This window comes from Molossus molossus, unplaced genomic scaffold (assembly GCF_014108415.1).
Source record: "Molossus molossus isolate mMolMol1 unplaced genomic scaffold, mMolMol1.p scaffold_m16_p_22, whole genome shotgun sequence".
NCBI lineage: Eukaryota > Metazoa > Chordata > Mammalia > Chiroptera > Molossidae > Molossus > Molossus molossus.
Window position 1 is genome coordinate 37,247,892 of NW_023425358.1, and position 21,354 is coordinate 37,269,245.

The 21,354-nt window shown below is 59.2% G+C and overlaps 1 protein-coding gene across 1 annotated transcript in view; it reads left to right on the forward strand.

Moving 5' to 3' along the window:
* Positions 1–10,082: 10,082 nt before the first annotated feature.
* Positions 10,083–21,354, forward strand: part of GLT1D1 (glycosyltransferase 1 domain containing 1) — a 29,857-nt gene continuing 18,585 nt past the window's right edge. Inside the window, exons 1-4 of the mRNA XM_036276397.1 lie at positions 10,083–10,150; positions 15,748–15,896; positions 18,717–18,822; positions 21,208–21,259. Coding sequence (XP_036132290.1) covers positions 10,083–10,150; positions 15,748–15,896; positions 18,717–18,822; positions 21,208–21,259 — 375 coding nt within the window. The remainder of the gene's footprint in view (positions 10,151–15,747; positions 15,897–18,716; positions 18,823–21,207; positions 21,260–21,354) is intronic.

Sequence of the window (21,354 nt, forward strand, 5' to 3'; positions counted from 1 at the left end):
GCGCCCGCCGGCCCGCCCGCGCCCTCCGCCGCTCTGCCGGCCCGGCCGGCGCCCTTCTCGCGAGACTGGCCACGCCCGCCGCCAAGGCCCGCCCCTCGAGCGTTCTCACTGGGCGGGCGCGCCGTCGCGCAGCCCGCCGGGAGCTTCCGGTGCCGCCCCGGAAGCTTGCCGACGCGGGCCGCCCCGCCCCCTTCCGCCGTCGGTGGGGCCACAGCGCGCAGGCGTGAGTGCAGAGCCGGCTCTTTAGGCGACAGGTGAGCCGGGCGCTGCGGGCACCGACGCCCCGCCGGTGGCTGCCAGGTGCGCGCGGGGGCCTCGGGGCCGTGCGCGAGGCCGCCTGCTGCTGCTGCGCCCCCTGCTGGCGCTCCGGCCGAGGACGCGGGCCGCCGGCTGGCGCGCAGGTGCCGGGTCGGGGGCGCGGCGCTGTGCCAGGGTGAGCGCCCTGCGGGCCCCTGCTCGCCACCGGGCGCCGGGCACAGCCAGGACTGCCCCCGGGCGTCCCCAAGGGGCTCTGGGCAGCGGAGCCGGCCCCTCGCAACCAGGGTCCTGCGCCCAGCCACGCCCAGGCCGCTGTCACGTGGCTGGTGGGTGCCCGGCCTTCCTCCAGTCTCAGCCCCCGGGGCTCGCTGCTTACACCTGTTTCGTGATCAGCCCGTCTGAAGCCGACCCCACCCGCCCCATGAGCCTGCTGTGCTGCTTTCTTACTGAGTTTTTAGGGGGAGAAATAGAAACCTCGAGCGGGTGCCTCCTGCACGCCCCCTTCTGGGGATCCAGCCTGCACCCGTCATGTGCCCTGACCAGGAAGCCAACTGGACCTTTCAGTCCTGGGGTGGACGCTCATTCCGCTGGGCCACACCTGGGCACCGTTACCCTGCTTTCGTTTATCCATAGTACCTGTTACGTTTGTGTGTTATTACTTTGCCTTCCCAGCTTGTCTGTGGTCCCCACCAGTACAAGGGCAGGGTCCTTCTGTGTCTTGTTCCTCACCGTGCCCCCGGCCTCCACAACAGTGCCTGGCACCCGGTGGAGTGACCGCTCCAGGGTCTGGGTTTCGTTCTGAAGGGATGCAAATACTCAAAGCGGTTGTGGCGATGGTCACGCAACTCTGAATGTACCAAAAAGCATCGGGTCAAGCACTTCAAATGGATGAACCGTGTGGTATATTGTTTATGTCTCAACAAGGCTGTTGCCCACCCCCACCCAAAAGGTGAGTTAAAAATTGGGAGGTTTCACATGTAAATCTGGATGCCCTGCTGTTGTTGACAGAACAAACGAGAGGTCTGGCAACGTTGGGACTTGCGGCCACCTGCTACACTGGTGACCAGCTCCCTGCCCCACGTGAACCCCACCTCTGGTGCTTGCACCTCGGTGTGTCCTTCACAGGTCACAGTCCCCGAGGCTGGGCCTCCGACGTGCTTGGCAGAGAATGTGGCAGCAGTGTCTCTGGGCCAAGTCTGGGCCCAAAGCTGAAGGAGGTCTGGCAGCTTCCACTTCTGTGCCTTTCAGAGCCCTGAGAACCATGTAAGAAGTCCAGCACGGTCCGTGTGGCTCAGTGGTTGAGAGTCCACCCATGCACCAAGAGGTCGCTGGTTCAATCCCTAGTCAGGGCACAGGCCCTGGTTGTGGGCCAAATCCCCAGTGGGGAGCATGCAGGAGGCGGCCAGTCAATGTTCTCTCTCATCAATGTTTTTTTTTTTTTTCTCTCTCTCTCTCTCCCCCCTCCTCTTCTTTCTAAAATCAATAAAGGAAAAGGAAAAAAAAAAAAAGTCCAGCTACCTTGCGGCAGAGGTCACCTGTGAGGGACAGTCAGCAACTACATGGAACAGGGGTCCTGTTGCTCCAGCCCCCCCAGTGGGATGGAGCCACACAAATAACCACAGGCAAGAGTAACAGAAAAACTGCCCGCTGAGCCCCAACCCAGACTGCAGAGTCGTGAACAAGTGAAATAGCGGTTGTTTAGAATGCTCAGTTCTGGGGCGTTTGGGTACTCAGCCTCAGACCGTGGAAACACACCTGCCTGCGCCCACAGCTGGCATCCGCTGACACCAGGCGGCAGCCACTGTCTAGATGGGCATGCACTTTCCAACTCACCGGAATCCTCCCCTTCTGTCTTGCTCTTCTCTTACTAGAGAAAGTGTTCTCTCCGTCGGTGCTGTTCAGCGCAGTGCCTCTAGTCGCCTGTGGCTACCTGAACTTGTTAGTTCAGATTTAATGAAGTGAACAATTCTGTCCCTCAGTCACACCAGCCAGTGGGCACAGGCGACAGGTGGCTCCCATGTGGGACATCACTCCGCCACTGCAAAAGTCCTGTGGGACAGCCCTGCTCGAGTCTGTGTATCCGGCCCAACTCCTGACTCGTCCGACACCCGCACCCTCCTCCTTCCAGACTCCCGAGTCCAGGTGTTAATCAACTGTTTGTCCCCTGCCCACCCTGCTTCCCACCAGCTCCCCGCATAACTCAGAAGGAACCAACTTCACCTTTGTGTCTGGATCCGACCAGTCAAAACCCAGGCTGGTCTCCCTGCCTCTTGACAGTGACTAGTTCAGGCACTGAGAGTGACCACTCAGGGTGTGACATTCCCCCGGGGCAGTCCGGCTAAAGGGAAGGACTCTGATCCAGGACTCGGGAGGGCCGCGCCTTCCACGGGGCTGGCAGTTTCCGAGCAGGGGGCACACTGGTTTGGGATGAGGCCGCGTTGGGCTGCACAGCAGAGACGGAAAAGTTCGATAAAAACCTTCGGTTGTTTAAGCCACGGTGTCGGGTTTTCTTTTACTTGTCGTGAAAAGCCAACTATTGGGATTCTATTGAAAACCAGGAGAGTAAAAGCTAGAAGCAGGGAGGGCAGCCAGATGTTTTCCCCCAGGTCGGGCCCAGTTGCCCTGAGGGCGGTCTGCCTGGCGCCTGTGACCCGTTGGCGGCCCCTGGACTGAGCCCCAGCAGTGTGCACAGCTGAAGACGTGCTGTAAGGTGACTCCTGCACTTTGTGGGGTGTGCTTGTGCCTGGAAGTAACTGTGAGTCTCCTGTGTGCCACAAGCATCGAGTACATGCCCTCGCTCACACAGCAGGTGTCTGGAGGACAGGCAGCCTTGTGGGGCCTTGTCACCGGCCTCATCGCCTCGGGAGCCCTCGGAGAAGGAGGCCCTCACGGCCCGGACGCCCGTGGCGTGAACTGAATTTGGAAATGCGACATTTGCTCTAAAACATAGAGCCCTTCCTTGTCTGTCACTGCCTGGTGCCCCGTGCCCTGCTCAGGCCAAGCTCAGAGAAGGTGACAGCACGGATCAGAAGCCACCCGAGATGGAGGACTTTCAGGGCCTCAGGGCCGGCAGGTTTCTATGACGTATTCACGTCCTCACGAGACTTTCGACACTTTCGCTTCTCCTTTTACAGCTGCGTCTCCCCCTCCCCGTCTCCCCCTCGCAGTCCCACCTGCTGACTCACTTTCGTCTTCCTCAGAAGTGAGGCCACGGGGACCGGAGGGGGCGGAGGGAGGCAGTGGGGGAAGGAGGAAATCTGTACTACTTACCACAGAAAAGATTCAAAACAGCAAAACGCTGGTCCGGGAGCCGCCATCACCCCCCTGCTCAGTCAACACACAACCTTTGAACACCTCTGCCCTCACCGTGGGCACCCAGCGTGGGCACCGAGGCCCGTGCTCCCGCCGTGCTGGCTCCCGGTTCCCACGGAGCTCGTGTTGGCACGTCAGGCCACGGCACACGTCGCTGTGCAGCAGTCACAGGCCGTGCCGTGGGGCTTTGACTCTTCGGGGCTGGAGACTTGTCTTGAGTCTGTCTCCTTCAAGGGCCCTGTTGTGACACGTCTGCCTGGCTGCGGGCGACCGAGGTCCAAGCAAGAGGACAGGGCTCTCCAGTGCTCCAGACCCTGCTGTCTGAGGCTAGCCCGCGGCCACAGGAGCCCACCTCGGGCGACTCAGCTCAGCTCCCCGAGTCACTTGTCTTCCTGTCACAGATTCGGGGGCAGGTGGCCAGGACCATCGGTTCGGACTTGGCCTTTATTCAAGCTCTCATTTTATTTGACCCGTGTGAGCAGCAACCCCTCCTGCCTGGGTTCTTCCCCAGGAGACATCTGCAGGGGTCAGCGGTCACCACTAGGAGGAGAGGCAGGAGGGGGAGAGCAAGGGGCAGAAAGTGGGTTCTGCTTCCTCCTACTTGAAGAAGTGGAAGTAGTCCTGGCCGGTTTGGCTCAGCGGTTAGAGCGTCGGCCTACGGTCCAGAGAGACCCGGGTTTGGTTCCCGCTAAGGGCGCGTACCTCAGTTGCAGTTTGTCCCTGGCCCTGGTTGGTCGTATGGGTGGCAGCCACTCAATGTGTCCCTTTCACGTCGATGTTTCTCTCTCTCTCTCTCTCCCTCCCTCCCACTCTGTCTGAACAAAATATCGAAAAATGTCCTCGGGTAAGGATTAAAAAAAAAAAAAGTGAAGATGTCCACAAATGTGGGACCGTACTTGACCGTTCCGTCTTAGCTACCACTTTCGTGATTCCTCACGCGTATCTGAGCCCGTGTTGCAATCATGGAGTGATAACCGGTAGTTACAAGTGTGTCTGTGTTTTAGATCAGGCCTCACCGAAAAGATCCAAGGAGAGGAACACGAAGGACGAGAGCTGAATGCCGCACAGTGTAATCCAGCCGGTGATAACAAAGGCATCCGCGGTCCACGGGGAGAGTGGGGGCCCGGTGAAGTCTCTGGGATGAGCACATCTGAAGCATCGAGAGGAAATACTGGCAGATGTCAGACCTTAGGGAGGGGCTGCTCTCCCAAGCCTAACACGAAAGCCCTAATGGGGAAGTTTAGTGACTTAATTACGTAAGACTTAACACTAATTTGTATCATAAATAATTGCAGTCAACAGCAAACTGAAAAAAAAAAACAACTGAAATAAATGCGACAAAGTGAGTGTCATTTGTAAAGAGTTCTTAGGAATCTTATGTGTTGGATAAACATCCAATAAATGAAACCGTCCATGCGAATGTCCAGGTTGAGGGGACAGCTGTCCCTCAGTCCTCCTCGCCACCCATCCCGCTCTGGCAGCAGCACCTTGAGTGCTTGGTTAGATGCTCCTGTAGTTCAGGTAGGATGGGCTGGTTCCCGCAGCGAAAGTGACCGCGGCCTATCCCATCAGCTGTAGTCGTCTATTGATGGAGGGTGATTGGCTCAAAGATGGGCCTGTGACCCTAGCTGGTCCCTGACTTATTCCAGAGAGACGGGGAACAAACCATCTCTTTGGGCTGGATCTGTCATTCTGAAGGCACAAGCCTGGTGTTGCCAGGGCCCCTGCTGAGAAACCCAGGAGGTAGATGCGAAGAGAGAGACCTGATTGTGGAAGGACATCTCCTAGGTCTTGGATGGGACCACGGCTTTTACTCCTGGATCTGTCATTTGTGAGCCCACAAATTCTCCTTCTGATTTGGCACGTGGGACTCTGGCACGCGCTGGAAAAGGGCCAGCTTGTGCATCGGTACGTACGTGCCCGCGCGTGCACACACAGAAGAAAGGAGAGGTGCCCCTCCTGAAAACGCAGTTCAGGCCCCCCACACCCCAGCGCCGACCGCGTTCTGGGGGGCGAGCGCTCAGAAGGACGTGGCCAGTGACAAGGACGCTGTCCAGCTGGTGTTTCCAGACAGTCAGTCATTGGTCTCCAACCACACTGGCCTACGGTTGCTGCGTTTCCACTTCGGGAACCTCAGGACGCGCACCGAGATGGCTGCGGAACGCTCGTGACGATGTTGCTCACAGCAGCGCGAAGACTGGAAAGAGCAAGCGTGCACGTGCAGGGCGGCAAGTTCACGGGGACACTATGTAGCTGCTCACAGTACTGCAGGAGCAGGGCGCTGGGGCGGGAAAGCATGGTGATAGATTACTCCATTAGTTCCTATTGCCGTGCAACAAATCACCACAGCCCCAGCTGCGCCACACCTATACAGCAGCTCACAGGTCTGTAGGTCCGCAGGGGGCCTGGGCGACCCAGTTCTCAGCTCGGGTCTCACAGAGCTGAGATCCCACCGGGGTTCCTTCCGGCCCCTGTGGTTGGGGGGAGTCTGGTTTTCTTAAGGTGGGAGTTTGAGGTGCCCGCTACCTGCTGGCTGTCAGCTGGGGGGCTGCTCTCAGCCGCTGGATCCTGCCAGTGTCCCTCGCCACGTACCCCGTCACCCCAAAGCCAGCAGCAGGGAATCAGCAGACATCAAAGCCCGATCGTGAGCTGACTCTCCAGCATCGGGAAATGCTCAGTCCCTTCAAAGGGACCGTTTTGTTGGGTGAGATGCGCCCTGCACAGTCTCCCTGCCTACTGGCAGCTCACTTGGGAATGTCACCACATTGCAGATCCCCTCCCAGCAGCGGCCGGCGCGTCTGACTGACTGACAGACAACGCGTCACCCAGGAGGCAGGACACCGTGGGGGCCAGGTTAGAATTTAGCCCACCACAATTTTGAAGTAAAAAAAAAAAGCCAGTCACAGAGGCAAAAATAAGTATAGAGTGTTCCTATTTTCATAACAACAATGACAAACCAAAAAGGAGTAAAAATCAACAACAGCAAAACATCGTCCACGTCGCAGAGTCAGAGACTCTCGGTAGAGTCCACACCATCTCGAGCCTCCGTCCTTCACCTGCGCGGTGGTGAGAGCACCCAGCAAGGACGGGCATCGATCGTGGGCACTGCCCAGCACTGCAGGACACGCCGGGCACACGCCGGGCACCCCCTAAACACGCCTGTTTGCACAGTCTGGGAAAACCTGAAACCAGCGTCTTCATGATGCGTATCTCAGGGCAGTGGGACCCCGTGCGGTTCTTGGAGTCCGTGTTATGCACCTGTATGTGTTAAACATACGCGGGCCATGTAACAAAAGCAAATTAACGACGCACAAGCAGCAGCACGGGCTTCTGTTCAGGACGGGCTGTTCCAGGAAGCCGTTACGACATCCTCGCCCCAGGAGCCCTCCACGCGCTCAGACTCAGACCTGTCTGCAGACGAAGCCTCGCGGCCGCACCACTCATAACAGACCCCCGTCCGCTCGGGCCCACGCTCTTCGGAGGCGCGTCCCTGTGCTGGAGGGCTCCCCGGTCGCCCAGCCGTGCCGACAGCGGGGGCATCAGAGGCTCAGAGGTCGTCTAGTCCCGGGAACTTCCTCATGCTCATTAAGCAACGTGAGAAGGAACTAGTTAGTCTCAGTTAGTCCCGGACCAACAGCTCTTCCCCTCCTCGCGTCTGGTCCCTTTCAAGTGCTGTCGGTGAAAGCCAGGAAAGGAAGCATACCCGGGACCCTGAAACCGCAGGTCTCTATGAGCCTCCTTTTCTTTCTTTTTTCAAAGAAAGAAACGTTTGTTTGTTTGTTTATATTTTTGCATTTATCATCAGATAGAACAGGAGGGAGAGAAGAAGAAAGAGAGAGAAACATCGATGTGAAAGGGACATATCGACTGGTTGCCACCCACATGACCCCAACCGGGGCCGGGGACAAACTGCAACCGAGGTACGTGCCCTTAGCGGGAACCGAACCTGGGACTCTCTGGTCCGCGGGCCGATGCTCTAACCGCTGAGCCACACCGGCCAGGGTGAACCTCCTTTTCTATGAGCAGAGAGAGTGCCCCCCACCACACACACACACACACACACACACACGTGTAGTTCTCACACTGCAGGCAGGGATGGTGGTTAAAGATCAAACCTCTGACAGAAACCAAGGACGGCCCCTGGGGGACAGAGGTGCGGCGGCCAGCGCGCCGGGCTGGTCCGGGTGGCAGAGCCCCTTGTCTCGTGGGTGTCCCCCAGCACTGCCGGGAGCACGCGCTCGTTGTCACTCGGGGGAGATCATAAAGGCTCGTTGTCCCTGGTGCCGGGAACTAGTGAAATCGTCTGAGCAGACCCTGATCACAGGACAGGTTTTGCTTCACATGTATTTTATGACCCTTATGCCAGACACATCTGGGAAACCTCAGATGCCTACAACCTTATCTCCATGCTATTCCAGAAAAACACATTTGTCTTTGTACCCTTTTATGCTACCTGCTTGGGAGGACCATAAAGGGCCTTATCGAGACGAGCTAATTAACTACGATCCCGTTTACAGTTTTTCTCGTTTTACAAGTGGGTGAACAGAAGCAGTGAGGGGATGAAGGAACGGGCCCAGAGGACACGTCTGTCACCTTCGGGCACAGCTGTATTCCAGAAAAACTGAACCGCGGACTTCGGCCCAGCAAGCCCTGCTCTGGCGCTGACTCCCGCGGAACAGCAGGATCGCGTCTCGTAGGAATAGCACCTCCCAACGGTACACGTGTGGAGATTTGAACTCAGCACTGATTCAGTGCCTCCCTTTCTCGGGACTTCGCCCCCGGCAAGCAGAGTCTTGAGTGAGCTCACCACCCGGTTGAGGGGGAGAGCCAAGTGCTCTGTGGTTACAGAGCAGGATGGGGTCGGTCCAGGAGAAGGGGCAGACCATGGGAGTAGGAGAGGCGGGGGGCAGTCCCAGATGGGGTGATGGGGACTTTATATAGACAACCATCTTTAAACAATTTTTTTAAATGTTTTTATTGATTTTAGAGAGAGGCAGAGAGAGAGAGAGAAACATCAACGAGAGAAACATCCATCCGCTGCTCCTGCACGCCCCCCCCCCCCCACTGGGGATGGAGCCTGCAACCCGGGCCTGTGCCCTGACGGGGAATCAAACCTGTGACCTCTCGATGCAGGGACCGACGTCCTACCACTGAGCCCCACCTGCCCTGCAGCCATCTTTGAAATGAGCCTCTTTAGTGGGTTGAATGGGGGCCCCCAAAAAAGATATGTCTACATCGTCGTTTCTGGAACTTGTCATCTGTTAGTAACCATGATTTCATTCAGGTGGCAGTGTGCCCAGGTAAGGGACTGCATTTCCCAGCTGCCTCGGAGGGTGGAGGTGGCCATGTGGCCAATAAGACAAAGGCCTGGGGCCCTGTGACATTCCAGGAGGAGCCCAGAAAATGAGATGCACTGTTTGGGGGAACGTCCTTGCTGTGGCCTGGAGTGTGGCCTGGGGGCGGGGCTCCAGCAGCTGGGCTGCCAGGAGAGGCCACCTTGAGAGCAGGCCCAGAGGAGGGAGCTGGGCAGAGGGAGTGAGCCTTGGTCCCCGACTGTGGAGCCAGGAATAAGCTGCAGCGTCTGCACCAACCAGGCTTTGGGCAGCCGGCAGGACAGTCCGTCCTCTGCCTCTGCCCTTCTGTGCCCAGGCGTCGGGCAGCTCCTGGTCTGCTGCTGCCCATGGGCGGCGCTCCCAACCTCCGGTCTGCTGCTGCCTGTGTTCGCTCAACCTGGTCGTTTCAATGGGACTCTGTATTTTCACACGTCAAAAGGGGCGGGCTCCTTAGTGCTGGGCCACTTCTAGAATGACGGCTTCATGTGGCCAGAGCTCTGCTGTCCAAGAGCTACCAGGAACTCCTGCGGCCGGGGCCTTGGGAGTGGACACAGGCCACCTGGTCCCTGGTACTGAGCCACTGAGGTGGGGACCACCTATCCTGGGCCCCATGGGACAACCACAACCACCCCTGGTCTCTCTCTGGGGGGGGGGCCCACAACCAGCCCTGGTCCCTGTGTGTGTGTTGGGGGGGCCCCACAACCAGCCCCGGTCTCCGTGTGTCTGGGGGGGGGGCTACAACCAGCCCTGGTCACTGTGTGTCTGCGTTGGGGGGACCCACAACCAGCCCCGGTCCCCATGTGCACGCGCGCGCGCGCGGCGGACCTGTGGCCCCGGGTTGGTGGGAGGGACCGGAACCCACCGGGGTGCTCGTCCCCCTGGGAGCAGAGCCACAGGCACACCTGGCGGCCTAGGACCCCACGGGACCTCCCACGGTCCTTTCCGATTCCCTCGGTCTATCCCGCGCCCCGGACCCCATCCTCCAGCAGACGCCCCCTCGCGGGCCCGCGCGCCTGCCCCCCCCCCCCCATCCCCGGCGCAGAAACCGGCGAGCGCGGGCGCGGCCTCAGGAGCTGCGGGCGGGACTAACCGAGCCCCGCCGTCTCCGCCCGGGTCCGCGTCCCGTCCCCGCCCCCGGCCCGGTCGCGGCGGGGCGGTGGGTGGCCGGGCGGCGGCGGCATGCGGCTCCTGTTCCTGGCGGTGCTGCGGCCGCACACGGGCAACGCGGTCACGGCGCAGCGGGTCCGGTAGGTGCGGCGGCCGGGCCGGGGCGGCGGCGGGCTCGGGGCTCTCGGCGCGGCCTCCGCCATCCGCGCGCGCAAACGGCCGGCGGCGGGGCCTGCGGGGGCGCGGGGGCCGGAGGAGCGCGGGACGCAGCCCAGGTTCCCGGCCCCACCTACGCCCCCCGGGCCCCTCGGGCTGCAGCGGGGACCCCGCGGGGACTCGCCCTGGGCGCGCGGCGGGGCCCCTCGCAGAGGCTGCCCGTGCGCCCCACGCTGACCGCGGGAGTGTCCTGCCCGAGGCTTTCGGTGTATTGCGTCCCTTTGGGGATACAGCGGACGAAAACCAAGGCGGGTCTGTGTGATGCTTACCTCCCCGTGGGGGCCGGAGGGCAGAGCGAACACACGTGGACCCGGTGACATGTGTGATGTAACCGGGGCGAGGGGTGCGCGTGCGCAGGTGCCATTTCGGCCGATGCTGGGGAGGCCTCCTGGCTGGAGCGGCGTCTGCGCAGACTCCGGAGCGTGACCGAGGGACCCCTGGAGCTGGGGGTGGGGTGTCAGCGAGCACGCATGCCCTCCCTCGCCCTTGAAGCCTGTTCCCCGCGGTGTCCTGGGACCGGCGGCCGGAGCGCCCCTCCCCCTCGCGCACAGCCCGTCTCCATCCGCCTTCCTGGCTGGTTACCTTTTGTTTCTTGTTTTAATTTTAGTTTAAAATTTTTTTAAAAATGTCAATTAACAGTGGACGTTCAATTTTATATGAGTTTCAGGTGAGCAGCGGTGGTCAGCTGGCCTGTTATCCCTTAACACTTAAATTTCTCTTCTGCAAGGGCCCGGGTTGTGTGTCCGCCCCCAGGGCCGGAGGGAGCTCCCCACAGCCTGAGCTGAATGCAAGCTCTTTTTTTTTTTTTTTTTTTCTTTCCACACACCGACCTGCTCCGTGAAATTTCTCAATTTTCCTGCGGTGGTTCTGCTTCCTCGTGGTTGAAATGAGCGATCGGGCCACCCCGCCCCTTGGTGCCCCTCGGCCCGGAGCGGTCCTGCTCCTGCAGGTCCTGGATGAGAAGGACCAACGGATTTCACAGGGAGGGTGTTCACTGTGGGGGGGCCACCGTTGGTCTGATTCAAGGGCGCCATCCTCACCTGGGGTGTCTGGCAGGGACAAATGAGCTCTCCACTCTCCGGGAGCCGATTCCAGTGGGGGGGTTGCATTTCAGGGGCGACCAGGATAAAGGAGCCATGTCACATAGTGCTGGTGGCATCCACTCAGAGATCTGGGGTGACAGAATATAGTGATTTGGGGGACCCCAGTACTAGAAATGAGGTCACAGAGAGAGGGTGTGCAGCTGAGCCCGTGTGCCTGGGGGGAGGGGCGGTGACAAGTCCCGGTGCTCTCTGCTCACCACTTGGAGGAGCAGGTTGCAGATCTCGGGCCAGAGTGAGGTGCATCCCCGGGGGTGTGCTCCCCCAACCCCCGAGGCTGCACACATTTCTAGAGGAACCTCACAGTCCTGGCCATCCTCAGCGACCCAGGAGAGCCGGTTCCGCTCAGCTCCGGTTAGAGCACAGGTCCTGGTTACACGCGGCTCTGCTGAGTTACAAAATAAGGTCAGAAAGCAGGAAAACAAAGTCCAGGTCATGGATGTAAAACATAGTCACACAGTTGCTCCAGCGACCAGGGGAAGGGGGTGCCCCTGGTTCAAACGGTGCCTCTGCTGTGCTGCAGCAGGACGAGACCTCAGAGACCTTGAAAGACTTCCAGCTGCAGGCTGGCCTGCCCGAGGGTCCACAGGCGGGGAGCCCTGCTCCGCCAGGATCCTGAAAGTGTGCCCTACCCGTGTAGTCCAAGGGACAGCGACAGCAGCCAACACAACACCAGCTGTCCCGTGGGACTGAATCAAAATTATACCCATTTTTGGGGTCAGATCGGCAAAAAATGTAGTTTTCGGTGTGCCGCAGAGTTGTAGTCATTGACTGACACGTGCCTGCGATGAAAGATGGACTCCGTGCAGAGGAAGCGGGCCAGTGGGCGGTGGGCGCACCTGCCTCCCCTTTGCCCCGGCGGAGCCGAGTAAGACGGGACCTCTGTCCACACACCCGGAGGAACTTACTCTCTGCCCATTGCCAGAGAGGTGTTGTCCCCTCCGGCCCCTCTTCTAACCCAAACGGCCGGCTGCCTCCGGAGCCCTGGGGTCCTAGACTCCCGTCTGCAGAGTTCCTCTGGCACAGGGCGGGTGCTGAGCGGAGGGGAAGGGGTTTAGGCTCCCCGGGTCCGCGGGGGGAGGTCTGGGGGCCGTTCAACCCACAGATATGCCAGTTGGCATCAGGATGAACTCAGACGCCACGTCCCTGAGGTCCGGATTCGGCGCCGTGGGCGGTGGCTGCCGCCGGGACAGGGTGTGCAGCCAGGACAGGGTGTATGACGGTGTTTTTATTGGAGTGGAAACTCTTGCGATAACAGTAGCAAACAGAAGCCCTGTGCAAACGAAGGGGGGGGGGGGGCGGGAGCCAAGTCGGAGCTGGTCTGCCCGAGGCGCCGCCTCTGTCCCCTCCTCACTGTGCTGGTCCTGTCATTCTGGGACTGCCAACATTTGGGAAGAAAAAAGGAAAAAATAAAAGTTCTCCAGCGTTTTCTTTAGAAGACTCTGGGATAATGGATGTACATGACGTGGATGGGAAGAGGCTAGTTCACCCCACCCAAGTATTGGTTGTTGGAGGTGAGTAACTGCATGTTTTCGTTCAGCAAATATTTACAATCAGGCATCTCCAGTGGACGCAGGGCTGCCCGGGAGCCGGGGTAGAGCCCCGCCCGCCCCCCGAGTCCCTGAAGAAGGTTCCAGCATCTGTCCCCACGGGAGACGAGCGTGAGCGTCCGGTCACACAGATTACCTGGAAGTAACGGAGCCGCGTGGGGAAGGCACCGGCGGCAGAGTCGTGACAGCTCACAGAGAGCTGGACTGACGTCCGGGCAAACTGTCCATAAACCAGCCGCGAACACTAAGGCCTAGTGTATTGTGGTGTCAGAGATTCTCGCCGTAACTGAAAACTCAACGCAGACCGAGCTGGGCAGTGGGGGGAATTGAGCGGCTTATGCTGCGAAAAGTCGAGGTGCTGGGCCGCTGTGGCTCAGAGGTTGAGCGTCGACCTATTCCCCAAGAGGTCACTGGTCTGATTCCCGGTCAGGGCACATGCCCAGGTTGTGGGCCCGACCCCCAGTGGGGGGCATGCAGGAGGCGGCCAACCGATGTTGTCTCTCATCGATGTTTCCATCTCTCTCTCCCTCTCCCTTCCTCTCTCTCTAAAGTCAGTGAAGGAAAAACGTGAAGTCTGGAGGTGGGCAGGCTTGAGCTTGAGGCCGAGACGGTGGGGGCAGGAGTCAGTCTGCGGCTCGTTCTGGGGTCCAGGTCCCATCCTGGCTAAGCTGTTCCTTGTCAGGCACGGGTCCCAGTGCAGGCCCAGCAAGGCAGTGCGGGGTGGACACTTGGAAGGGGCTGCACCGGGGGGAGGTGGGGGCGAGTGGACAGTGGGCTGCTCTGATGCAGGAGCCGCCGGAACACTCCCGGGTCTGAAGCGGCTGTGTTGCCTCAGGGCAGTGACGGGGACCCTCGGGGATTAGGAAGGGGACGCGGGGAAGGATGTCATGGTGACAGCCGTGCGGATTCTTTTCAGTAAAGTGAAGGGGAAGGGCAGACGGCAGAACTGTCGAAGGGCTACGGGAATGACCGGCGTCGTCGGCCTGAAGGAGCTGAACCGAACAGAATCCGCTTGTCCCTGTTGTGACTCTTCCCCTAACCCGAGCTGTCTCTGTGCCTCCTGACAGCTCCGTGACTCACGCCTCACCCCACGGGCTCCCCACGTGGCCACGTTCCGCTCGCTCTGTAATGAGTGAGCCCTCGGGACCGGCCGGGTCTGGTCAGCGTCACGCTGTCGCGGAGAACAAAGCCCCAAGTCTGTGGATCAAGGGAACGGTTTCTGTCTAACTGGAGACACCGTGTTGACCTCGGTCATGTTTCAGCCCCAGACCCATGAAGGTGGTGTGGCCCCACCCTCATGAAACCAGACAGAGCAACCGCCCTGGCCGACGTCAGGACCCAATGTGGGGAGCAGTGACTTCCAGCCCCAGCCCAGCCGATCAGCAAAGCCCGTGACCCAATTCCCTGAGTCCCCATGACTCATGATTTCCCCTATATAACCCGTCCCCTAGATCTACTATAAAAATCATTATTGTGTCGCCCTGGCCGGTGTGGCTCAGCAGTTAGAGCGTCGGCCCGTGGACCAATGAGTTGCAGGTTCGATTCCGGTCAAGAGGATGCGCCTCGGTTTCGGTTCATCCCCGGCCCTGGTCAGGGTCCTGCGGGAGGCAACCAGTCGATGTGTCTCTTTCACATCGATGTTTCTTTTCCTCTCCCTCCATCTCTGCCATTCTATCTGAAGATGAATAGAAAAATATCCTAAGGGTGAGGATTTTAAAAAAATCATTGCTTAGTGGTATGTGTACAAGTCTGTTCAGACTGGTTGCATTTCAGGTGCTCGGTTGGCATCATTCACCTTGTTAGACAGCGAGGGACGAGCCCCCGCAGGGGGGACCTTTCCCTTGGCTGGCGCCGGGCTCCCCGTGTCTCTGGGTTTCCCCTCCCCCTCCCAGTTCACCAACTTCATTAGTCTGAGCTCAGCCAGCACTCGAGTTCGAGACCCATCCTGATCGGGTCTCTGCCTGTTCCGTCCCTGGTCCTTCCTCCTTCTGTGAAAAAGAGGGATTTCGTAGCAGTCTCCTCTTGTGCAGGGGTCCCCCTAGAATCGCATTTTTAAAGTAGATAGAAATACATGCACAGAGATAGTGCCCCTTGTGTTGTCAGGGTCTCCCTTAACCCCAGAGGGTCCGAGGGTCCGAGGGGCCGGGGTCTCTCCAGTTCACCCATCCAGACTCAGGCCAGGGTTCGTGCGGAGTTCACACAGGGACCCCCTCTTTGGATTCTGAGACCCGTGTTACTTCTTTAATGTGTCAAACATTCTTGAAATGTTGTCCAGGGGACAATGTTTTATTGTTCAACCCCCCCCCCCCAACGAGATAGCAAGCACACCACCGATTTCCCGCCGGGCTGTGGACCAAGTTGTCGCCGGTCCCCGAGTTGTTGCCGGTCCCCGGGTGGGACGGCCATCGGGAACGTCGGGCCCCCGTTTCCTGTGTCAGACCCCCACAGGGCCTTACTGGGAAGTGAGTTGCAGACACCCGAACACAGTCTGGCTGTTTGACCCCCAATGGAGGGTCAGGAGAAAAGGTCGGATCGAGGCCGTAAGGAAGGAGCCTTTTGGTGACCTGAGTGTCACTGGGAAATGGCCGTGTCCCTGGTCCCCGGAGGCTGCCGACACTTCCTGCAGCAGCCCTTCCCCCGCTGCCCTCCGCCCGGCCACAGCCCCCGGTGTCTGAGGCCAGTGGGAGGACGGCTGCTGTCCTTGACCGGGAGCCTCGTCCTGTGCCTCAGGTGGACACCCCAGAAAACACACACCGTCAGCTGTTCGGTTTCAACCATCTTTTGTTTTGAAATCGCAGTCGGCAGCCTGTGGTGTGGTCATGCTCCTGCCCACCTCTCTCTCTCACTGTCTGTCTGTCTGTCTTGATAAAGGGACCACCTCGAAGCGGCGGGTCACGTGTGCCTTCTGAGAGACGCCTTCGACTTTGACAGCCCGGCGGCCGTCGCGGCCCTCATCCAGGCGGAGGGCTTGGAGGCGGCCTTGGCTCTCCACCTGTACCGGGGGGGCCGGCTCCTGCGAGGTAACCCCTTCCCCTCTGCAGGCGGGCCCTGCATCCAGGGGCTCCCCCGTCCGGGAAGACGTGGACGGAACGGCTCCTCCCACGTCTCCAGTTCCCGGAGGAAGGAGCCGGTCACCTCTCCGCGGTGCCTTCTCCTCCCCGGTCCGGTTCTAGAACGCTCTGACGGTGCTCAGGAGGCTGGGCTCCTCCGGACGCCGTCTTTACGGCACGCAGAGTGTACCCCGCGTGTTCTGGGTGGATGTTCCCTAACTCAGCGTCATTTTCAGGAGTGAAAGTAGGACTCGCACACACCATAGAGTGGGCACCTATATGAGAGACTTCGTTCCGCTCGTTCCGACGAGGGGCCTCGGACGCTAGGGCAGGTTCAACGCACGGACTGGACGTAGGGGAAGCGACCGGATAAACAGCACTCGAGTCCGGTCGCCGGGTTAGCTGCAGACTGACCCGTGTCCGGGGGGTGGCAGCCTGTGAGCCTTGGGCCGTCTCGTCCACGGGGGCATAGGGTTGTCCGGGGGAGCAAGAGCATGTGTTTGGATAGTAAAGGTGCGTTACAAGGTCACGTGGTGTGCGACCACAGGGTCCGCGGCCAGCCCTCTGCCAGCTCGAGACTCAGGAGCTGGCAGACTCATTGGGTCCGAGTCCAAAGGCCGAGAGTGGGAACCTACAGTCCTGTCCGAGGGCAGAGGAGGTGGCACCCTGCAGAGTGGAGACTGAGTCGGCCCTTCCTCCCGCACGCTGTCCTGCCCGGCCCTCCGAGGGCTTTGCGCCTGCCCAGGGACGGCGCCTTTCTGCACTCAGTCATCCGATGCAGACGCATCTCCCCCGAGACACCTCACAGAGGCACCAGACGTGATGTTACCAGCTCTCTGGGCATCCCCTCACCCAGCAGGGTGACACATGACACTGACCATGAGTGGCCCAGAAGTGACTTGCAAACCCAGCTGACACAGAGCTGTGGAGCGTGTACTGCAGCTGAGCAGACGTGAGCTCTTGGTTAATGTCCCCCCACGTCAGGGTCAGCTGACCTCAGCTCAACCTGCCTTACTGTCCGGGGCAGCACGCTCTGGGCTTCCAGGGATAGGACAGGGACGTCCTCGGGGCCCTGACCCTACCTCCACAGACACCCCTCGAGTCCCCAGGATCCATGTGTGTCCCACATGCCGGCGTCCTTCACCCCATCGCAGCACCTTGCAGCCTGCCCCCACGGCAGGGTGTGGGCACCTGGGCTGGGTGTCCTCTGCGTCTGCAAAGCTGCCGGAAAGTCCTGCACGTCCACAGGGAGGGTGTGAACGTCCGACACGTTGTGGAGGAAAAACTAAATGTCTTCCTCGTGCCAGATCTGTGGTCCTCCACGTCCCTTCTCTAGAGACACCGACAGCCAGTGTGTGTGTGTGTGTGTGTGTGCATGTGTGTACATGTGTATGCATATGTTTGTGCATGTGCATGTGTGTTTGTGTGTATCTAGAAATGTATATTTGTCCTGTTTGCACACATGTACTATGTTGACCAACAGGCACTTGATTTTTCACTTCACAGTAGATCTGTCAGTCTTTGAGTATTAATATGTGTGTGCACACACACACACACCACACACACACACACTGCACACACACGCACACACACCACACATGCACACCACCCGCGCGCACACTACACATGCACACATACACCGCATGCACCCACATACACACCACACATACACCACACACACGCACACACATACACCACACACACACATACACTGCACACACATACACCGCACACACATGCACACCACACACGCACACACATACACTTGCACACACATACATTGCACACACATGAACACACCACACATACACTGCATGCACCCACATACACACCACACATACACCGCACACACATGCACACGCACACACACATACACACCATATGCACACACATACACCGCACATGCACCGCGCGCACACACGCACGCACACATACACACCACATGCACACACACACACCACACATGCACACATACACCGCACACACACATGCACACGCACACACACGCCCACGCCTCTCTAACATCTCAGCTGGGTCCCGGCCTCTGCGGTGTCCAGCAGCCTTGCCCTTCCTGCCCGTTAGTGTGCGCAGATCTGGACACTGGGTTCTTAGCAGTGAAATTGCAGGGTGAGAGCCACCTCCCCAGAGAGAAAAAGATAGAATCTGCTCATTTTCAGAGTGACAAAAACAACTCAAAGGCCAATAAAAGGGGAGCTCGGTCTCTTTTCACTTAAACGCTGAATGTCTGTCGATGCCGCTCGCTGGAGGGACCCCGGGGGGACTCAGGTTGCATCTGGTCTGTCTGATGCCATCGTCTGCTTCGACATCGTTAGCTGACCTTCGGAGTCCTTGCCGGAGTCTCCTGTCAAGCCCCCACTTCACGTGGCCTGCGTGGGTGTGTGGTGTCTGTTACTACGAGCCACAGGAGAATTCCGTCCAAGCTCTGTTTTTCTGTCCTAAACCCTGAGAGTCCCAGACTGACCTGTTTCCGAGGGATGATCAGCTGGGCTTGCTAGACGGCGGGAGCAGTATTTCTCGTGTATTTAAAGATAAAGCCACTTGATCTCCAGCGGCCTGACCACGTGGCCACGGCCTCCCCCGAGTACTCCCGGCTCCTGCTCAGCCAAGTCACCCCTGTCCCGTCATCCAGGGCAGCTGGACGAAACGAAACCGGCAACAGCTTGTGGTCTGGGAGCCGCGGTCTCCAGGGTCGCTGCGGGGGGACGGGTTGGCGAGGGCTGTTTCTGGGGCTGCGCTCCGCCTCCGTCGTTAACTGTCCGCGTTCGGCAGGTCATGGCATCCCCTTTGGAGTTGTCTTCGGTGGAACTGACTTAAACGAAGACGTGCACCAGGGAGAGAAAAACCAAGTGATGGGGAAGGTCCTCGAGGAAGCCAGGTACTTCTTGAGGGCACTCCGGGCGCTCAACAGTAACACTTTTGGGCGGCAACACGGCCCAAGGGAAACAATGGTCTGGGAGGTTTCATCTTTCCATGGAAAGCCAACCTCTTTCTTTCATTCGGCATATTTAAAAAAGAAAAAAACAATTTGGGGCATGAATAGTCCTTGCAGTTGAATAATTCCCGGGGCACAGTCAGTACTGCACGGACATTCTCGGGACCTACGGAGCTGTGACTGAGACACGACGACAAATCGACTCCACCTCGACTGGCACCCGGACGGGGATCGACGCGGAGTCAGGTGCGCCCGAGCGCAGGGTGTCAGACCCGGTTCTTATCTCTGCAGGTGGCTGAACGCTGTAGAGACGGTGCGTGCGAGGGGCCACACACTGGATCCCCCAGCGGGGTCACGGTGGTTATTCACTGGGGTGCGGTCCGCACATCCCGGACCCTGGACGCCGCCTGTCCGGGGCTCTGGGAATTGAAAACACCTGTGCACGTTTCTAGCCCCCCAGGGTGGGAGTGGTTACTGCCCTGGACACACATTGACACAACCTTTTAAAAATTTTTTTTCTTCTTTATTGATTTTAGAGAGAGGAAGGGAGAGGGAGAGAGATAGAATCTTGATGAGAGAGAACATCGATTGGCCGCTTCCTGCATGCTCCCCACTGGGGATCGGGCCCACAACCTGGGCATGTGCCTTGACCGGGAATTGAACCGGCGGCCTCTTGGTGCAGGGTCGATGCTCAACCACTGAGCCACACCGGCCGGGCGATACAACCGTTTTAAAAGAGAAAGTACACTCTGTGTGTGTGTGAGAGAGAGAGAATCAACAAAGGTGTTCACACCACCGGTGGGCTCACCTTGAAAGTGACCTTTGTCACAGGTTTTCTTTATGTTCTTACATTCTCAGAAGGTGTGACCTTTGGGTCCAGGCACCGTGTAATGTGCTGCCTCACAGAAGGAATTCGTTCTGCTTGGGAGAAACAGTATTGAGCGAATTCGTCTGCTATCATTGCCATTAGCATCCTTCACTGCATCGTATTCAAACACCCCCCTGCCCTGTGTGGGGCATTGACTGGGTCCAGCGGGCAGGACGGTGCGGGGACCCCCCCTCTCTCGTCGGACAGGACACCGCGACACGCTTTTCTGTCCGACGCGGCGTTGACCTTCTCTGGCTTTGTAACGAGTGTCTCGTCTTTTAATCCGATGCTCGTAAAGAGTCACATTTTCCCTAGAAGGAATATTTCAGAAGGCATTTTTTGTACTTTAAACGTTTCCCCTAGGTAGTACAGTCTTCAGACGCACGTTAGAATTCGGGTTTTGTCCTGTAAGTGTTACAACACAGCGAGCGTCGGGTGATTGTACTGCAAACACCCGCGTTAGACAGGGAGCGTTGAAAATGTGTGGAAACGGTCCTGTGACGGGTCCTATCAGAGAACTCGGCTCTGCCACGCGAGTGAGCAAGGACCCTGGGACCCTGCGGGAGGTGAGGAGCCTCGGGGGTCCAGGGCCAGGAAACCGACACCGTGGTTGGGGCAGCTGCGCCAGCGTCCTGTTCCCCAGGTCACGCCCAGCTGCGTGAGGGTGACTTCTCGTGGAGTTTGAGCACCTGGGCTTCCGGCGACGTTTCTGACAGCGAGGCCACCTGTCAGGGTGGGGACGTGGGTCCTGATCGGCAGGATTCTCCCCAGAACGCCAGGGGCCGTTTCATAGTCTCCATAAGAAGCCTGGGATTGTCATTGTGTTTATGTCCCTGGGTCTTGCGGGGGGGGGGGGGGCTTGGAGGAGACGGCAGGGAAGGGCGCCCCTCCAGACAGAGTGAGGTCCCTTCCCCCTGTCATTCCCCCGGTGTTGGCCTCAGGTGGATGCCCCTTTTCCTCACTCCGACGTTTACCCGTCGGGCTCCACCCTAAGGAAGCGGGTCCGTCCGACCTCACTGACTCCCTCATGTACGTCAGCCTGGGCGCGTGGGGTTCATTCTGTCTCAGGGTGTGGGAGCCATCACGACGATCATTTACCTGCGTGCTCAGGTGGTCTCCGCGCAGCACGAGATGCCTGGAGTCCACACCTGTTCCTCCGACGTGCCCCGGCCCGAGGTTTGATCACGTCCTCACCGGCCAGCACCTCAGGGTATTCCTGGTCCCCCCGTGTGCGCCCGCCCGTACCCGGGCTTCCCGGGCCTGCGCGGGGCCAACAGGAGACAGGAAGTTTTGAGCATTGCGCGTTCATTTCTCGCATGCACCAATTTCCCGACGCGAGCAGAGAGGACGTGATGGCGGGGGACGGCCAGTGAGGACGGTGGATTGCGCATCTGACCACGCTCCGCACCTTGCGGCTCCCTCCGCCCTGACCCTGCCCCTTCTTTCTGCTGCTCCCCCAGATTCGCCGTGGCGTTCACGGAGGCCATGAAGGCGGCGGCGCACCGGCACTGGGTACGTGTCTGTCTCCGGGTCCGCTGTGCGGGGCACTGGGTACGTGTCTGTCTCCGGGTTCCGCTGTGCGGGACACTGGGTACGTGTCTGTCTCC